Here is a 20,771-nt window from a genome sequence, read left to right as displayed (position 1 = left end):
CACGAACGAGCGTCCCAGAGAGTCACACTCACCATAAATCAGCCTAATGTTCATCTGTGCGAGTTTATCTGCGCAGCTGAACCGAATGAATCACAATAATCCACCGCAGGATCTGAGCGGAGACATCTGGCCCTCATGAGCCGTTCATTAGAGCAGTTCAGATTCATCAGAGACGCATGAGAGGGTGAAGAGTTGAACACACACTCAACATGTGGCTTGCACTCGCAGACTTCAACACTAGACACCAATAGATATACATAATAAAGGCCTTTATTATGTATATGTATATGTATGTAGACAACTACAGAAACCACCGCGATGAAGCTCAGATGATTCATAAAGGAAAGAATCGGTTCAAATCTTCAGACTGTCCCTGCATCCCAGTTCGCACACTATCCATACTAAATAGTATTCGAAAATAGAATTAGTACGTTCCAAAACGTAGTATGTTGAAAAGAGTATGCCAAAGATACCCGGATGCTTTACTTTTTCCAGTCAGAATTCGAAGTACAGATCGATGTGCACTCTAACGGCTGATATTACCCACAACCCATTGCGAGTTGGAGGAGGATTCGATTAGAACTACAAACGCGGATAAAAAGTGTTAAAAACTACAAACATGGCGGATGTGCGAGTCTGGTTAGGTAGAGAGGTTTATGCTGCCTTTCCGTGCTCTCGGAATTACCGTATACGAGTTTCCAAGGTAAAAATTGCACATGAACGCCCTCCCATTTCAACATGAGCTCGTAATCACGACTTCAGAAGTGGGAATTATCAAATTTCCGATAGCACGTGAAGGCGGCATTAGATAAAGCGGTTTGAGTGATCAATTATCAATATTTAACCTGACTAAAATAAATGTATTCAGTGTTGTCCACATTATATTTCACCTGCAGCAGCATTGTGAACTTTTTTAATGACACGTTTGGCCGTTAACTTTTAAATGCATCATTATATTTAAACTGCAAACACACGCGTAGAGTCTCTGCATTAAAGACACACACATGGCAGATCAACGAGCGGCTACATTTCTCTCCGATACGGCAGGAGATTAAACTGAATGTGGAGGATTTGAACTGTGACGAATCTGACGAGGATTGACAGGGCAGATAAACGGTGGCGGGATGCTCGTAACTAAGCGACAGAGTCCGTTAAAGATGGCGAAGTAGTCCCGAAGCTTGCATACTCTTCTGCTACACACTCAAAAGTATATACTTCTTCTTCACAAAAAGAGTACATACTTTTAGGACGTAGTTTAAGTCGGCGAATTGGGACGCAGCATCAAACACAACATGAAAATCACATTTCCTGTTCTTCGTTTGTTGTCATGGTTACTAATTATGCTGCACACCTGGTTCTGGTTGAGTTGTTCATTTACACAAAACCGGTTTCAACTAAAAATGGAAACCTTTTTATTCTGGCTGAATGAGACACACCTGAAGCTGATTCACATATGCAATAGAGCTACATGAACATAGAGGCGTTTTACATTTTAATGGTTAAAATAAAACACACTTATCAAAAAGCATGCCTAATTAATTAAAATCATGAAAAAGATTGCTTTAAAATTATAACAAAAACTACGTTATTAGGGCCTTATACATTTTTATTATGTATGTTTTATATTTCTGAAATTGTGTGTTTTTCTATTTTATGATTTTTGGATTCTATTTTAATGTTACTTTTTAATAATCAAAAAGCAATTTATCGACATAATGAAACTTGTGCAATTTAACAACAATTTATTAAAAGATTAACAAATATTAGATTTTTAAGGCCTTATGAAAATCTGATTTATTTCTCACAAATTGTGTGTTTAGATTATATTTGACTGGTTAAATAAAAATTTTAGTAATCATAAAGCATGTCTAATTAATTACAATCATGAAAATAATGCATTAAAAGTATAACAAAGACTACATGTTAAGAGTCTTTAAAGTTCATTTTATTTTTCCCAAAATTCAGTTTTATGTTTTAAAATAGAATTTTTGAATTATATTCAAAAGGCATGTCGAATTAATTAAAATCATGAAACGCATACGATTTAACCAAAAATGTATTTAAAAGTATTAAACAAATTAAATTTTTAGAACCTTAAAAAATGTATTTTAATTTTATATTTCAGAAATTGTGTTTTCCCTTTTCTTGGATTCTATTTTAATGTTGAATTTTAATATTCAAAAAGCATGTCTAATCAATTTACCTTTATGATTATGCATTTGGCAGTCTCTTAAACCCAAATCAATTTACATTGGATTATTATAATTTGTACAAAAATATGAAAGTTTTTTTTTTTTTTTCAAAAATACTGCCTTGTGTTTTTCCTAAATTTATAATTGGATACAAAATGTATTGTCAGAAACAGTGTTAATGAAATTAATTAATATTTAAACCAAATGCTTTCAAAATTTCACCGCAATTAATTTTGACTGTTTTCCATGATTTTGTCCTGGTTAATAATAATAATAATAATAATAATAATAATAATAATAATAATAATAATAATAATAATACATTTTATTTATTATGCACTTTTCATTTCAAAGAATCTCAAAGTGCAACAATGGAAAAGTAAAAAATAAAATAAAAAAAATAATCAGGTCGTGATGGAAAAAAATAAATGTTGACTGTTTTCCGTGATTTCGTCCTGGTTTATCACAGCAGGTCGTGATGATGTTCATGCTTCACATGAACACACTCTTGCCGTCCTCATGTTGACACGTCTTCACACTCCTGCATGTTTCTGTCTCTGTGATGTGTGTGAACGCTGTAAAACTCACACAGCTCATCTTAATTGAGCAGCAGAATCTGAGTCGAGGTGGATTAAACACACTCGTCTCCTGAGACTCTCATTATTCCTGGAGTCAGCGGAGAACGGGAATTAAAGCAGCCGTCGGAGCGAGGCTGTGTTTCCATCTGTCCATCACAGATGCTTCATATGATGGATATTATTTACTGCGCTCATCGTTTTAGCAGCTCGAGCAGGAACACACACTTGAGGTGTAACTCCACACACTGCACAGAGACGCTAGTCTTGAGCACTAGAGATCAGATACTCATCTAGAGTAATCACACACACACACACACTCGAGTTCAGTATGGAGTACCGCAAGGCTCAGTGTTAGGACCGCTGCTCTTCACCCTGTATCTGCTTCCACTGGGAGATATCATTAGGAAACATGGCGTTAGTTTTCATTGTTATGCTGACGATACTCAGCTCTATATTTCCTCACGCCCTGACGAAACCTACCAACTCACATGATTAATGGAATGCAGAGCTGATATAAACCATTAGATGACCAGTCATTTCCTGCAATTTAATTCAGAATAAACAGATTCTATTAATTGGACCAAAATCCTCTGCATGTAACAATCTCACACACACACACACACAGACACTCACACTCACACAATCACACACACACACACACACACACACACACACACACACACACACACACACACACACACACACACACACACACACACACATATGTTGGTCTATGTGGTTTACAGGGACTCTCCATAGGCGTAATGGTTTTTATACGGTACAAACCGTATTTTCTATCCCCTTACTCTGCCCCTACCCCTAAACCTACCCATCACAGGAAACATTCTGCATTTTTACTTTCTCATAAAAACATCATTTAGTATGTTTTTAAGGCCATTTTAATTATGAGGACATTTGATATGTCCTCATAAACCACATTTATAGTGTAATACCAGTGTAATACCCATGTAGTTATACAAATTTTTGTCCTCATAAACCACATAAACAGGCTCTCACACACACACACACACACACACACACACACACACACACACACTCTCTCTCTCTCTCTCTCTTTAATTGTAATAGAAACATAATTACGTAATTATAAAGTTAGGATTATAACTTTATTATTACAAAAATAATAGTGTGTGTGTGTGTGTGTGTGTGTGTGTGTGTGAGCTGTACCTGTGAGGCCGGAGCGCTGGAGGACAGGTGTGGAGCGTCCCCGATCCGGGCGGCCGCTCGCGGGTCAGACGAGCTGATGAGGACCGGAGCGCTGATCTCCATGGAGTGCCTGTTATTCCCGATCCCCACGGCCGAGCGCTGGGTCATGCTGAGCGCCGTGAACGAGTGACGCTTCTTCGCGTTCTTCTTCCCCTCCGCGCGCTTCAGGATCCCATTCCCACCGTTCCCGTTCCCGTTCCCGTTCCCGTTACAGCTGACCGCAGCTGGAGCTCCGGGATCAGCGCTCGGACCTGGGATCGGAGACGGCTTGTCCATTTCCATCAGCTGCTTGGCCGCTTCGTTCAGCTGGAGGAGAACAATCAGCACATTATCACACACACACACACACACAGATCATGACGAGTCCTGATGAACAGACATCAAATCCTGATGATTAAGAGCTGTAAACAAACACACACACACACATACACGCGCAAACCTAATGGTTTTATACCGTACAAACTGCATATTCTCTTCCCTTACACTAACCTACCCATCACACACACACACACACACACACACACACACACACAACCACTTATAAACATGATTTATAAGATGTTTTCCTCATGGGGACCTAAAATGTCCCCACAAGGACAAGGATTTCGGATATTGCCATCTTTGTGGGGACATTTTGTCCCCATAACGTAGAGATTACCAGCCCACACACACACACAAAGAAGATGAAGTACATGAAGAAGAAGAGGAGGCCCCCCTTTATATTAGGTGGCCTTAAGTACTATGTACTTACATCAAAAAAAAGGACTTGCTGTGTTCAAGTTGTATTGCCAAACCCCTTTGCTATTATTGAGGTGGGATACGGGTATAGAGACAGGTGTGGTGTGTGTGGGTCAGTTTAAGGGTAGAGTTAGGGACAGGTGTGGTGTGTGTGTGAGTTTAAGGGGAGAGTTAGGGTCAGGTGTGGTGTGTGTGTGAGTTTAAGAGTAGAGTTAGGGACAGATGTGGTGTGTGTGAGTTTAAGAGTAGAGTTAGGGACAGGTGTGGTGTGTGTGGGTCAGTTTAAGGGTAGAGTTAGGGACAGGTGTGGTGTGTGTGAGTTTAAGGGTAGAGTTAGGGTCAGGTGTGGTGTGTGTGTGAGTTTAAGGGTAGAGTTAGGGTCAGGTGTGGTGTGTGTGTGAGTTTAAGGGTAGAGTTAGGGTCAGGTGTGGTGTGTGTGGGTCAGTTTAAGGGTAGAGTTAGGGTCAGGTGTGGTGTGTGTGGGTCAGTTTAAGGGTAGAGTTAGGGTCAGGTGTGGTGTGTGTGTGAGTTTAAGGGTAGAGTTAGGGTCAGGTGTGGTGTGTGTATGAGTTTAAGAGTAGAGTTAGGGTCAGGTGTGGTGTGTGTGAGTTTAAGAGTAGAGTTAGGGACAGGTGTGGCGTGTGTGGGTCAGTTTAAGGGTAGAGTTAGGGTCAGGTGCGGTGTGTGTGGGTCAGTTTAAGGGTAGAGTTAGGGTCAGGTGTGGTGTGTGTGGGTCAGTTTAAGGGTAGAGTTAGGGACAGGTGTGGTGGTGTGGGTCAGTTTAAGGGTAGAGTTAGGGTCAGGTGTGGTGGTGTGGGTCAGTTTAAGGGTAGAGTTAGGGTCAGGTGTGGTGGTGTGGGTCAGTTTAAGGGTAGAGTTAGGGACAGGTGTGGTGGTGTGGGTCAGTTTAAGGGTAGAGTTAGGGACAGGTGTGGTGGTGTGGGTCAGTTTAAGGGTAGAGTTAGGGACAGGTGTGGTGTGTGTGAGTTTAAGAGTAGAGTTAGGGACAGGTGTGGTGGTGTGGGTCAGTTTAAGGGTAGAGTTAGGCACAGGTGTGGTGGTGTGGGTCAGTTTAAGGGTAGAGTTAGGGACAGGTGTGGTGGTGTGGGTGAGTTTAAGGGTAGAGTTAGGCACAGGTCTGGTGGTGTGGGTCAGTTTAAGGGTAGAGTTAGGGACAGGTGTGGTGGTGTGGGTCAGTTTAAGGGTAGAGTTAGGGACAGGTGTGGTGGTGTGGGTCAGTTTAAGGGTAAAGTTAGGGACAGGTGTGGTGGTGTGGGTCAGTTTAAGGGTAGAGTTAGGGACAGGTGTGGTGGTGTGGGTCAGTTTAAGGTTAGAGTTAGGGTCAGGTGTAAGGGAAGTGCCAACTGTGTAATTACAAATGTAACTACAGAAATTAATTACAGACGTAATTACATGCAGGTATTTTTTAAATGTAAGTACATTGTAAAAACATGTCTGTACACAATAAGTACATTGTATCAAATTATTAATTACAATGTTAGTACATAGTAGTTAAGGCCACCTAATATCAAGTGGGTCCGAAGAGGAAATTACGCCTAGACCGATCACGTCCCTCAGAATTACTGAAGCAATTCTTCAGTCTGAGCAAACCCTGATCCACTGACTCTCGTCTGGTTTAATGTCACCAGACGCACCATCAACACAAACGTTAGATTATGACGATTATTAACAGTATACGCAGCAAATCAAACATCAGGCACGAGTGAAATCAGAGAGTTGTGAGGAGTGAGACCGACGGTGCTTCTGTGATTATACACACACACACACTGAAAAATGCACTCTCACACTCAAACAAACACTCACGCACGCATTCACTCATGCACATACATGCACACTCACACGCACTCACACGCACTCACACGCACTCACACGCACTCACACGCACTCACACGCACTCACACGCACTCACACGCACTCACACGCACTCACACACACTCACACACAACTCCTAAACCGATTTTTAATAAACCATTGTTTCGTAAGTTTGTCCTCATATTTCCTGTTTATGTCGTAATGTCATTATACAAATTTGTGCCCTCATAAATCACAGAAACACACACACACACACACACACACACACACACACACACACACACACACACACACACACACACACAGATTAATCATGCAACCCTAGTTCTACACGATAATGAAAACAATATGAAAATATAAAAACATGAATCCCTCTCTGAACTTTAGCTCTTCATTTCCGCGGTTCTGATGAACACAAACAGCCGCAGATGTGATCAAACACAGACGGCGGATCAAACCTCACTCGGGCCCTTTGTTTCAAACTCAGTCCTGCATTCATAAATATGCTAATGTTATGCAAATGAGATGTAAATGAGCATGATTGACCGAGCCCACAGACAGAGCAGTGGGTCACCGCGTGGCCTTCCGAAGGTCTAATATTATAACTGACATGAGGCAGTAATTTCAGCAGTGGATTACTCTCATTATGCGCGCACTGGACCGGTTATAACCAAGCGGCTCCTCCCGCGAAGCCAATCCGGAAGTAATGTAAACTGCAATTCCTCAACTGGCCACTAGAGCGGCTCCAGAAGGAGCAGAATCTCATTGAGTCCCATGTTAAAATGCCCAACTTTACAGCAGAAAAACACATGTTTACAGTCTGGGACAAATTGTGGTTTTGGTCTATATGACTAATTTTGCACTTCATGACGACTGTGAGAAGGGGGATTGTTTTTATAACTCATTCGTTTACATTATATAAAGCCTTAAAGTTCTGCATAATTAAGGGCGTGGCCACTTTGAGTGACAGGTGGATAGCCATTTATCTGCCGTCTAAAGTTATTGCGTCACCTAAGCTCCGCCCACATCCCGCCTTTTTGCCTATTTTTTGTTATCCGGGAGTGACACGCGATGACTCGCTCGCAAGATGGCGACGCCCAGCTCGACCCTACTCTACGCTTCAGAACGGCTGAGCGGAATCCTATGGGTGACGTCACGGACACTACGGCCATATTTTTTTACAGTCTATGGTTATAACTTTTTAAATATTAAAATCTGTGTGAAAGGCGACATTCGGCTGTAATAACGACAGAGAGTTTGAGTTTGAGTTTAAGGGTCGAGTTAGGGACAGGTGTGGTGTGTGTGTGAGTTTAAGAGTAGAGTTAGGGACAGGTGTGGTGTGTGTGTGAGTTTAAGGGTCGAGTTAGGGACAGGTGTGGTGTGTGTGTGTGAGTTTAAGGGGAGAGTTAGGGACAGGTGTTGTGTGTGTGAGTTTAAGGGGAGAGTTAGGGACAGGTGTGGTGTGTGTGAGTTTAAGGGTAGAGTTAGGGACAGGTGTGGTGTGTGTGTGAGTTTAAGGGGAGAGTTAGGGACAGGTGTTGTGTGTGTGAGTTTAAGAGTAGAGTTAGGGACAGGTGTGGTGTGTGTGAGTTTAAGGGGAGAGTTAGGGACAGGTGTGGTGTGTGTGTGAGTTTAAGAATAGAGTTAGGGACAGGTGTGGTGTGTGTGTGAGTTTAAGGGGAGAGTTAGGGACAGATGTAGTGTGTGTGTGTGAGTTTAAGAGTAGAGTTAGGGACAGGTGTGGTGTGTGTGAGTTTAAGGGTAGAGTTAGGGACAGGTGTGGTGTGTGTGAGTTTAAGAGTAGAGTTAGGGACAGGTGTGGTGGTGTGGGTAAGTTTAAGGGTAGAGTTAGGGACAGGTGTGGTGTGTGTGGGTCAGTTTAAGGGTAGAGTTAGGGACAGGTGTGGTGTGTGTGTGAGTTTAAGGGTAGAGTTAGGGACAGGTGTGGTGTGTGTGTGAGCTTAAGGGTAGAGTTAGGGACAGGTGTGGTGTGTGTGAGTTTAAGGGTAGAGTTAGGGACAGGTGTGGTGTGTGTGAGTTTAAGAATAGAGTTAGGGACAGGTGTGGTGTGTGTGAGTTTAAGAGTAGAGTTAGGGACAGGTGTGGTGTGTGTGTGAGCTTAAGGGTAGAGTTAGGGACAGGTGTGGTGTGTGAGAGTTTAAGAGTAGAGTTAGGGACAGGTGTGGTGTGTGTGTAAGTTTAAGAGTGGAGTTAGGGACAGGTGTGGTGTGTGTGGGTCAGTTTAAGAGTAGAGTTAGGGACAGGTGTGGTGTGTGTGTAAGTTTAAGAGTAGAGTTAGGGACAGGTGTGGTGTGTGTGGGTCAGTTTAAGAGTAGAGTTAGGGACAGGTGTGGTGTGTGTGTAAGTTTAAGAGTAGAGTTAGGGACAGGTGTGGTGGTGTGGGTCAGTTTAAGGGTAGAGTTAGGGACAGGTGTGGTGTGTGTGTAAGTTTAAGAGTAGAGTTAGGGACAGGTGTGGTGTGTGTGGGTCAGTTTAAGAGTAGAGTTAGGGACAGGTGTGGTGTGTGTGGGTCAGTTTAAGGGTAGAGTTAGGGACAGGTGTGGTGTGTGTGGGTCAGTTTAAGAGTAGAGTTAGGGACAGGTGTGGTGTGTGTGTAAGTTTAAGAGTAGAGTTAGGGACAGGTGTGGTGGTGTGGGTCAGTTTAAGGGTAGAGTTAGGGACAGGTGTGGTGGTGTGGGTCAGTTTAAGGGTAGAGTTAGGGTCAGGTGTGGTGGTGTGGGTCAGTTTAAGGGTAGAGTTAGGGTCAGGTGTGGTGGTGTGGGTCAGTTTAAGGGTAGAGTTAGGGACAGGTGTGGTGGTGTGGGTCAGTTTAAGGGTAGAGTTAGGGTCAGGTGTGGTGGTGTGGGTCAGTTTAAGAGTAGAGTTAGGGACAGGTGTGGTGTGTGTGTGTAAGTTTAAGAGTAGAGTTAGGGACAGGTGTGGTGTGTGTGTGAGTTTAAGAGTAGAGTTAGGGACAGGTGTGGTGTGTGTGAGAGTTTAAGAGTAGAGTTAGGGTCAGGTGTGGTGGTGTGTGAGTTTAAGAGTAGAGTTAGGGACAGGTGTGGTGTGTTTGTGAGTTTAAGAGTAGAGTTAGGGTCGGGTGTGGTGTGTGTGTGAGTTTAAGAGTAGAGTTAGGGACAGGTGTGGTGTGTGTGTGTGTGTGTGAGTTTAAGGGTAGAGTTAGGGACAGGTGTGTGTGTGTGTGTGAGTTTAAGAGTAGAGTTAGGGACAGGTAACGTGTGTGTGTGTGAGTTTAAGGGTAGAGTTAGGGACAGATGTGGTGTGTGTGTGTGTGAGTTTAAGGGTAGAGTTAGGGACAGGTGTGTGTGTGTGTGTGAGTTTAAGAGTAGAGTTAGTGACAGGTTTGGTGTGTGTGTGAGTTTAAGAGTAGAGTTAGGGACAGGTGTGGTGTGTGTGTGAGTTTAAGAGTAGAGTTAGGGACAGGTGTGTGTGTGTGTGTGTGTGTGTGAGTTTAAGAGTAGAGTTAGGGACAGGTTTGGTGTGTGTGTGAGTTTAAGAGTAGAGTTAGGGACAGGTGTGGTGTGTGTGTGTGAGTTTAAGAGTAGAGTTAGGGACAGGTGTGGTGTGTGTGTGAGTTTAAGGGTAGAGTTAGGGACAGGTGTGGTGTGTGTGAGAGAGTTTAAGAGTAGAGTTAGGGACAGGTGTGGTGTGTGTGAGTTTAAGAGTAGAGTTAGGGTCAGGTATGGTGTGTGTGAGTTTAAGGGTAGAGTTAGGGACAGGTGTGGTGTGTGTGAGTTTAAGAGTAGAGTTAGGGACAGGTGTGGTGTGTGTTTGTGAGTTTAAGGGTAGAGTTAGGGACAGATGTGGTGTGTGTGTGAGTTTAAGAGTAGAGTTAGGGACAGGTGTGGTGTGTGTGTGTGTGAGTTTAAGGGTAGAGTTAGGGACAGGTGTGGTGTGTGTGAGTTTAAGAGTAGAGTTTAGGGACAGGTGTGGTGTGTGTGTGTGTGAGTTTAAGGGTAGAGTTAGGGACAGGTGTGGTGTGTGTGTGAGTTTAAGAGTAGAGTTAGGGACAGGTGTGGTGTGTATGAGTTTAAGGGTAGAGTTAGGGACAGGTGTGTGTGTGTGTGTGAGTTTAAGAGTAGAGTTAGGGACAGGTGTGGTGTGTGTGTGAGTTTAAGAGTAGAGTTAGGGACAGGTGTGGTGTGTGTGCGAGTTTAAGAGTAGAGTTAGGGACAGGTGTGGTGTGTGTGTGTGAGTTTAAGAGTAGAGTTAGGGACAGGTGTGGTGTGTGTGTGTGAGTATAAGGGTAGAGTTAGGGACAGGTGTGGTGGTGTGTGTGAGTTTAAGGGTAGAGTTAGGGACAGGTGTGTGTGTGTGTGTGTGAGTTTAAGGGTAGAGTTAGGGACAGGTGTGTGTGTGTGTGTGTGTGTGTGTGTGTGTGTGTGTGTGTGTGTGTGTGTGTGTGTGTGTGTGTGTGTGTGTGTGTGTGTGTGTGTGTGTGTGTGTGTGTGTGTGTGTGTGTGTGTGTGTGAGTTTAAGAGTAGAGTTATGGACAAGTGTGGTGTGTGTGTGAGTTTAAGAGTAGAGTTAGGGACAGGTGTGGTGTGTGTGTGAGTTTAAGAGTAGAGTTAGGGACAGGTGTGGTGTGTGTGTGAGTTTAAGAGTAGAGTTAGGGACAGGTGTGGTGTGTGTGTGAGTTTAAGGGTAGAGTTAGGGACAGGTAACGTGTGTGTGTGTGAGTTTAAGGGTAGAGTTAGGGACAGATGTGGTGTGTGTGTGTGAGTTTAAGGGTAGAGTTAGGGACAGGTGTGTGTGTGTGTGTGTGAGTTTAAGAGTAGAGTTAGGGACAGGTTTGGTGTGTGTGTGAGTTTAAGAGTAGAGTTAGGGACAGGTGTGGTGTGTGTGTGAGTTTAAGAGTAGAGTTAGGGACAGGTGTGTGTGTGTGTGTGTGTGTGTGTGTGTGAGTTTAAGAGTAGAGTTAGGGACAGGTTTGGTGTGTGTTAGTTTATGAGTAGAGTTAGGGACAGGTGTGGTGTGTGTGTGTGAGTTTAAGAGTAGAGTTAGGGACAGGTTTGGTGTGTGTGTGAGCTTAAGAGTAGAGTTAGGGACAGGTGTGGTGTGTGTGTGTGAGTTTAAGGGTAGAGTTAGGGACAGGTGTGGTGGTGTGGGTCAGTTTAAGGGTAGAGTTAGGGACAGGTGTGGTGGTGTGGGTCAGTTTAAGGGTAGAGTTAGGGTCAGGTGTGGTGGTGTGGCTCAGTTTAAGGGTAGAGTTAGGGTCAGGTGTGGTGGTGTGGGTCAGTTTAAGGGTAGAGTTAGGGACAGGTGTGGTGGTGTGGGTCAGTTTAAGGGTAGAGTTAGGGACAGGTGTGGTGGTGTGGGTCAGTTTAAGGGTAGAGTTAGGGACAGGTGTGGTGGTGTGGGTCAGTTTAAGGGTAGAGTTAGGGACAGGTGTGGTGGTGTGGGTCAGTTTAAGGGTAGAGTTAGGGTCAGGTGTGGTGGTGTGGGTCAGTTTAAGGGTAGAGTTAGGGTCAGGTGTGGTGGTGTGGGTCAGTTTAAGGGTAGAGTTAGGGTCAGGTGTGGTGGTGTGGGTCAGTTTAAGGGTAGAGTTAGGGACAGGTGTGGTGGTGTGGGTCAGTTTAAGGGTAGAGTTAGGGTCAGGTGTGGTGGTGTGGGTCAGTTTAAGGGTAGAGTTAGGGACAGGTGTGGTGGTGTGGGTCAGTTTAAGGGTAGAGTTAGGGACAGGTGTGGTGGTGTGGGTCAGTTTAAGGGTAGAGTTAGGGTCAGGTGTGGTGGTGTGGGTCAGTTTAAGGGTAGAGTTAGGGACAGGCGTGGTGGTGTGGGTCAGTTTAAGGGTAGAGTTAGGGTCAGGTGTGGTGGTGTGGGTCAGTTTAAGGGTAGAGTTAGGGACAGGTGAGGTCGTGTGGGTCAGTTTAAGGGTAGAGTTAGGGACAGGTGTGGTGGTGTGGGTCAGTTTAAGGGTAGAGTTAGGGACAGGTGTGGTGGTGTGGGTCAGTTTAAGGGTAGAGTTAGGGACAGGTGAGGTCGTGTGGGTCAGTTAAAGGGTAGAGTTAGGGACAGGTGTGGCAGTGTGGGTCAGTTTAAGGGTAGAGTTAGGGACAGGTGAGGTGGTGTGGGTCAGTTTAAGGGTAGAGTTAGGGACAGGTGTGGTGGTGTGGGTCAGTTTAAGGGTAGAGTTAGGGACAGGTGAGGTGGTGTGGGTCAGTTTAAGGGTAGAGTTAGGGTCAGGTGTGGTGGTGTGGGTCAGTTTAAGGGTAGAGTTAGGGACAGGTGAGGTGGTGTGGGTCAGTTTAAGGGTAGAGTTAGGGACAGGTGTGGTGGTGTGGGTCAGTTTAAGGGTAGAGTTAGGGACAGGTGTGGTGGTGTGGGTCAGTTTAAGGGTAGAGTTAGGGACAGGTGTGGTTGTGTGGGTCAATTTAAGGGTAGAGTTAGGGTCAGGTGTGGTGGTGTGGGTCAGTTTAAGGGTAGAGTTAGGGTCAGGTGTGGTGGTGTGGGTCAGTTTAAGGGTAGAGTTAGGGTCAGGTGTGGTGGTGTGGGTCAGTTTAAGGGTAGAGTTAGGGACAGGTGTGGTGGTGTGGGTCAGTTTAAGGGTAGAGTTAGGGACAGGTGTGGTGGTGTGGGTCAGTTTAAGGGTAGAGTTAGGGACAGGTGTGGTGGTGTGGGTCAGTTTAAGGGTAGAGTTAGGGTCAGGTGTGGTGGTGTGGGTCAGTTTAAGGGTAGAGTTAGGGACAGGTGTGGTGGTGTGGGTCAGTTTAAGGGTAGAGTTAGGGACAGGTGTGGTGGTGTGGGTCAGTTTAAGGGTAGAGTTAGGGACAGGTGTGGTGGTGTGGGTCAGTTTAAGGGTAGAGTTAGGGTCAGGTGTGGTGGTGTGGGTCAGTTTAAGGGTAGAGTTAGGGTCAGGTGTGGTGGTGTGGGTCAGTTTAAGGGTAGAGTTAGGGTCAGGTGTGGTGGTGTGGGTCAGTTTAAGGGTAGAGTTAGGGACAGGTGTGGTGGTGTGGGTCAGTTTAAGGGTAGAGTTAGGGACAGGTGTGGTGGTGTGGGTCAGTTTAAGGGTAGAGTTAGGGACAAGTATGTTTTGTGGGATTGTTTAAAGTGTAATTCAAAATGAAACTACAGAAATTAATTACAGACCTAATTACAAGCTGTTTTGTTTTTTTAAATGTAAGTACATTGTAAAAACATGTATGTACACAATAAGTGCATTATAAAAAACTATATTTATTTACAACAACAAAAAAAAGCTTGTTGTTTCTCGCAGGTCACGTGACTCCTCCAGCAGTGTGTGTGTGTGTGTGTGTGTGTGTGTGTGTGTGTGTGTGTGTGTGTGTGTGTGTGTGTGTGTGTGTGTATTATGATCCCCGGCCCGCAGGAGCTCGTTAGCGCGGCCGTGAACTTTCAGACCTCGTGTGAGATGTCGTTAGCATAGGTCAAGCGCTCGCGGGGAAGTGAGGAGTTTAGACGCCTCGCCGCCTTCAGGTTGTTGGCTAATTGTGCCAATAATAGAGCCCATCATGCAGAGTAATTATGCCACGGGAAGATGACAAAAAGAAAATCACAAGGCAGCAAATGTGCAGCGGAATAATGACAGGCTGTCAGACGCCGCACTGAAATAACTCACAGCGCCGCGCGGGTGCGATCTGAGGGGAATAAAGGCTGCGCTATCAGGGACTATTTATATGAAGTGTATTTTAACATGTATGAGCGTGTGTGTGGGGGGGGGGGGGGGGTGAAATATCAGGACACAAATGTGTATAATGCCATGGGTATGACACAGGTATTACAGGAGAGGGTGAAATATGAGGACATTACCCATGTCCCCACTTTTCAAAAGGCTTATAAATCACACAGGAGGAGTTTTCTGTGATGGGTAGGTTTAGGGGCAGTGTGTGTGTGTGTGTGTGTGTGTGTGCGCGCGCGCGCGCGCGTGTGTGTGTGTGTGTGTGTGTGTGTGTGTGTGTGTGTGTGTGTGTGTGTGTGTGTGTGTGTGTGTGTGTGTGTGTGTGTGTGTGTGTGTGTTGAGTAGTTTTAGGGGCAGTGTAGGGTGATAGAAAATACGGTTTGTACAGTGTAAAAACCATTACGCCTATGGAATGTCCCCATATGTCACTAAAACAAACGTGTGTGTGTGTGTAATGACATTATTATATGTTATTATTATTTATATTACAATAAAATATTATTATAAATATAATATTTGACTAAATATAAATAATAATAATATTTAACATATAATAATAATAATAATAATAATAATGTTATATATTTTTATTTTATTTGACAATATAAATATGAATATATAATATATAAAACAATAATGTAGTCTAAATAATATATTCATTATATTATATTAGAAAATGGGAAAGTGTGTCCAAACTTTTGACTGGTGTGTTTTTTTTATTTGTTTTTTTTAATTCTCTTTACAACTGTTTCTATTTTTAGTTTTATAAATTGTATTCTTTTTCTTATGCATTTGTTATCCCTATTTTAATTCCTTTCTATGTAAAGCACTTTAAATTGACATTGTGTATGAAATGTACCATATAAATAAACTTGCCATGCCTTGCCTTGGTAGTATATTATATATATATATATATATATATATATATATATATATATATATATATATATATATATATATATATATATATATACACACTATATTCTTTACATATTTTTCCTTTTGGTTGATGGTCGAGTAATTCACCGTGGTTGTGCATATCCCAGAATGCTCTGCAGCATCATGAACACATGAAGCCACTAAGAGACGTAACACTGGGACCAGAACAATGAGCGAGGGCTCGATTACATCACCTCCATCATTAATGGAGCCGGAGCGAGACCGAGCCGCAGCCCAGCGTGAGCTCACGAGGACCGACTGTAAATGAGCTGAGAGGACTGAGGAAAGATAAACATCATTTATTTCCCCATTTTCATCTGCTGACGGCGGGGGCAGGAGGGATCGAGTTCCTGCACTCGCACACGTTACAATCAATCACGATCCAGATGAGGAAAATACAGCCCAACAAAAGCCATTAACTCCCACCTGTAATCGCCTGTGAACATCACAACAACACTACCGTTCAAAAGATGGGGGTCAAACATTTTGTAATGTTTTCGAAAATCAAATCACTGTCTCATGAGAATTAAGTCAAAATCAGACACTGTTATTAGTAATAGTGGTTGCTAGGGCATTGCTAGGCGGTTGCTAGGGTATTCTGGGCAGTTGCTAAGGTATTGCAAGTGGTTGCCAGGGTGTTCCTAGGCAGTTTAAGGCTCATCTAGTACTGTGTATAATGCTCATCTACACTGATGAACAGAAATCAAATCCTGATTATTAAGAGCTGAAAATGCACACACGCATATACACTCTCTCTCTCTCACTCACTCTCACTCACTCTCACACTCTCACTCACTCACTCACTCACTCACTCACACACTCACACACTCACACACTCACACACTCACACACTCACACACTCACTCACTCACTCACTCACTCACTCACTCACTCACTCACTCACTCACTCACTCACTCACTCACTCACACACTCACACACTCACTCACTCACACACTCACTCACTCACACACTCACACACTCACACACTCACTCACACACTCACACACTCACACACTCACACACTCACTCACACACTCACACACTCACACACTCACACACTCACACACTCACACACTCACTCACACACAATCACTCACACTCACTCACTCACACTCACTCACTCACTCACACACACACACACACACACACACACACACACACACACACACACACACACACACACACACACACACGCAATAGTAATTGTTCAATTCATGAATAACTGCTGACATCAGGACATGAAATCAAAACTCTCCAACTATCTCCTCTCAAAAACGATTCACATTACCCATAATGCATCACTCGTCTCACACACGCGCTCTGATGCATCACTCGTCTCACACACACTGAGACGGAACCTCAGTCCAATGTGTTTTATAAACCTTAAAGCTCCACTGTGTCATATTTTCCCCCATCTAGCGGTGTAAAGGTATATGACCATCCAGTGAATAATAGTTTCTGTTCCTCTCAATTCCGATTTCGTTTTAACTCCTACGGTGGCCGATTTAGTCCAAGATTAACATGGCAATCCCCCTCTTCACATTCGACACGGTGCCATCGAGTGTTAAAACGCAACAGACAAAGCTTGAATTTACGGGTATGTCCCTCTTTAGCTAATGTACTTTCAAGATGGAGGAGCAACATGGCGACCGGCATTCGAACCCCTCACGCGTATGTGTTTTTAAAGGCATATTATAAACTTACGAGAATACTTTATTACTTGAAAGAAGTAAATATACATTAATGAGCACATATATTTTTGAAAGAACTAAGTGTTTTTAGCTAAGAATAAACTAAAAAAGTTACACAGTGTAGCTTTAAAGGAACTGTATGTAAGAAATGTATTTCAGTTAATCATAAAATGGCCGTTATTTGTCACTAGACATTAAAGGGGGGGTGAAACACTCAGTTTCAGTCAGTGTCATGTCAATCTTGAGTACCTATAGAGTAGCATTGCATCCTGCATATCTCCGAAAAGACTTTATTTTTTTTATAATTATATAAGAAAGATGCGCTGTTCCGAGTCTTTCCGAAAAAAGCCGAGCGGGTGGGGGCGTGTCGTGTGAGCGGAGCTAAATAATGACGTGTGCAGCAGCGCGCTGCTATTGTGTTGAGTCGAGTGCGTCATCCCTAACAGCGGGAAAAAAACTTTATTCAAAATAAAAATATGGCTTTTAATCAGATACAGCCATACATCTATGATCCGGAATCAGACCCAGAGGCTGCAGTTGAACAGGAGCAGCAGCAAAAACGACTAGAGCAGGACGTCTCTATGTGGTACAAGTTATACACTAACTATATAATATGCTTAGCGACTTGTGTTATTTACATATTTATACTTGAATTATATCGTCGTATTTTTGTCTTTGAAGGTGTACATGTGGGAAGTGCAGTTGTGCACGTGTGTTTGTGTGTTTACGCGTGGTTTGTGTAGACAGTAAGCGGACTGGTTTTGCACAGCAGGATTAGTTAGTGTTTACATAGAAAGACACGGAATAGTAGCGCATTTGAATGAAGAAGCGCGCTTATTTAGTTCAACATATTTCCCCCCTCTTTGTGTATTGTTGTTTGGAGTGCTTTTACAATACACAAACATAAAGTTACACATATAGTGGCCAGCTAAACAAATGTACACGCACTACACATCGCATGCTCCATTGATCAATTAGCTATACGTGATCATGTTTGGGCTACTTGATGAGCATAGGCAAAAACACAGACATTTGAATCAGTCTCACTCACCGCCTGCGGTTCTAACGTTGGGACCTTTATCGTTGGGACTGCTCCATCCTTCAGCATTAGGCGATCGGGAAAATCCGGCGTCGAGCTGGGCCTTGTTTATGAAACAGTCGGCACCGAAATGCAGCGAACAGATATAAACATTCGCGCAACTCAGTTGCTGATCCGGAAAAGCAAATTCCATCCACTGTTGCCTTAACGCGGGGTTTTGGGGAATCTGTGCAGGACTGTCTTGGTCTGGCAACCAAAAACGCACTTTTTTGGTGACATTGTTATGTGCTCATCACCTGTCCAGCATCCTACAAGCCAGCGCTTTGATGGGCGTAGCCTGTTACTTTCGCTCTCTCCCTCGCTCTCTCTCACGCGCTTCCGGTAGAATTGTCCGTAAGGCCCATACAAGGTAATTCCGCCCCCATTAACGTCAAAGGGGACGCATGATCTCAAAAAACTTGCCGAAACTTATGACTAACCGGAAGTAGTATTTTTGACAAAGAAATACTCCCATCAAACGTCCACCTTAACTTTTGAAACTTTGTCTATGTTTAGTATGGGATTCCAAGTCTTTAACAGTGTAAAAAGATCAGTATGCATGAAACAGCATTTCACCCCCCCTTTAAGAAATCATGTTAATTTCAAATTCTTCTATCACTGACAACAGTAGTCCGGCCAGGATATTGTCATTATAAAGTTGTTGTTGCAGCCCTCAACTGATGTTGATGATGTCATGTTGTGTTTTGGCCTGAAGCGCCACCCTCCACCGATCGACCAATCACGACGTCAGTAGTGTTTCGGGTTGCCAGATCTGCTCTAGTTACCACAGCTGCAGATCTACAAACGTTCCTGCTGATCCTGCAGCCAATCTGACAACCTCGAGTCAGGGGGAGGGGGATACACCGCTCTACAGTCATTTGAAAGGGATTGCAGTACCAGTTTTGGCCACAATCATACATACACTTCCTTTAAAAACCCTTAAAGACTAGAGCACCGGATGTAAAGCATTCGTTTGATGCACATATAAAGGACAGGCTTTAGTGCTCTTACCTCTACGTATAGGATGGGAAAAATCCCGATCTTATCTCCCAGCATGCCTTCTGCCCAGTTATCGTCCACTCTCCGAATCACGGTCAGAATCTCGTCCTGTGAGAGAGGAAGCGCACAGTAAACACAAGCAGAAAATTATTCTAGTATTGTGGAAATGTGTTTAAAAGGTAAAGCCCACAGATGAATCACATCCTTATACAGAGCCCTATATAATTTTCATATTTACATCAGAATGAGAAATGAAATGGAATATTCCTCACAACACCAGCCCTGTAGCAAAGAGATGAAACAAACACCGCATTTCACACACTCTCCGTTATATCATCAGTATAATCTCACTGCTATGGAAACAGCTCCACAACATAAGAACCCAATCATGGGGTTCCAGGGATTATGGCATACCAAGTTATTTTAATGAGATAAAAAGTTTAAAGGTGCACTATGCAACTTTCCGTCCACTGGAGGGCGCCTATTCAAAACAAAGGTGTAGTTTAATGACTCCAAGTTTGAGCGCAGCATCTTGGGACATGTGGTCTTCACCTCATAGCCGGTGGAAAATAGGACTCAGGCAGAAATCATGGTTATTAACGTTACTGTAGTGAAGCAGAGCAGGACCGAGTGTTGAGGAGCTGAGCACGGCCGCTGGAGCGATTGGTTATTAACGTTACTGTAGTGAAGCAGAGCAGGACCGAGTGTTGTGGAGCTGAGCACGGCTGCTGGAGCGATTGGTTATTAACGTTACTGTAGTGAAGCAGAGCAGGACCGAGTGTTGAGGAGCTGAGCACGGCCGCTGGAGTGATTGGTTATTAACGTTACTGTAGTGAAGCAGAGCAGGACCGAGTGTTGAGGAGCTGAGCACGGCCGCTGGAGCGATTGGTTATTAACGTTACTGTAGTGAAGCAGAGCAGGACCGAGTGTTGAGGAGCTGAGCACGGCCACTGGAGCGATTGGTTATTAACGTTACTGTAGTGTAGCAGAGCAGGACCGAGTGTTGAGGAGCTGAGCACGGCCACTGGAGCGATTGGTTATTAACGTTACTGTAGTGTAGCAGAGCAGGACCGAGTGTTGTGGAGCTGAGCACGGCTGCTGAGCAGGACCGAGTGTTGTGGAGCTGAATATCATCCCCAATCCTTAAAAGAACTCCACATCGTGACTGATTCGGACCATTCTGGGAACGTTCCCAGGTGACATCCTTGCCACCAGCAGGGTTGTTCTGAGAACATTCTGGGAACATCAAATTTCCAAATAAAATATGGTCCCCTAAACTTTCCAAGAACATCCTGAATGTTTCATGAAGGTCCACCAAATAACATCCCCAATAACATCCTTAAAAGAACTCCACATCGTGACTGCCTCTGAACGTCCTGGAAATATTACCAGGCAACATACTTGACACCAGCAGGAACGTTCTGGTAATATCACATTTCCAAATAAAATATGGTCCCCTAAACTTTCAGAGAATGTCCTGAATGTTCCATGAAGGTCCATCAAATAAGGTCTCCCAACCCTTTAAACAACTCCACATTATGACTGACTTAAAGCATTCTGGGAACATAACATTTCTAGCCTGTAGGTTGGTCCTCTAAAGGTCCTGCAAACGTTATGGGATGTAGTGGAGAGACCTAAAGGGAACATCCTTTATTAATAGTCCCCAAAACATTCCCAGAACTTCTTGAATGCTCCGTCAAGGTCCGCTAAATAACATCCCTCAACCATTTTAAAGAACTCCACATCGTGACCGTCTCAGAACATTCTGGGAACGTTCCCAGGGGACATCCTTGACACCAGCGGGGTTGTTCTGAGGACCCCTAAATGTTCGAGAACAT

At 43.9% G+C, this 20,771-nt stretch overlaps 1 protein-coding gene across 1 annotated transcript in view; it reads right to left on the bottom strand.

Annotated features, from left to right (window-relative positions):
* LOC137075753 (E3 ubiquitin-protein ligase SH3RF3-like) overlaps nt 1-20,771 on the bottom strand; it is a 171,083-nt gene that overhangs the window by 29,805 nt on the left and 120,507 nt on the right. The window contains exons 3-4 of the mRNA XM_067444684.1: nt 18,946-19,041; nt 3,959-4,303 (exon numbers count right to left, since the gene is read on the bottom strand). Coding sequence (XP_067300785.1) covers nt 3,959-4,303; nt 18,946-19,041 — 441 coding nt within the window. The remainder of the gene's footprint in view (nt 1-3,958; nt 4,304-18,945; nt 19,042-20,771) is intronic.

The sequence above is a fragment of the Pseudorasbora parva genome, chromosome 5, assembly GCF_024679245.1.
Source record: "Pseudorasbora parva isolate DD20220531a chromosome 5, ASM2467924v1, whole genome shotgun sequence".
NCBI lineage: Eukaryota > Metazoa > Chordata > Actinopteri > Cypriniformes > Gobionidae > Pseudorasbora > Pseudorasbora parva.
The sequence above is the reverse complement of the archived record's forward strand: the minus strand, read 5'-3'. Positions and strand labels throughout refer to the sequence as shown.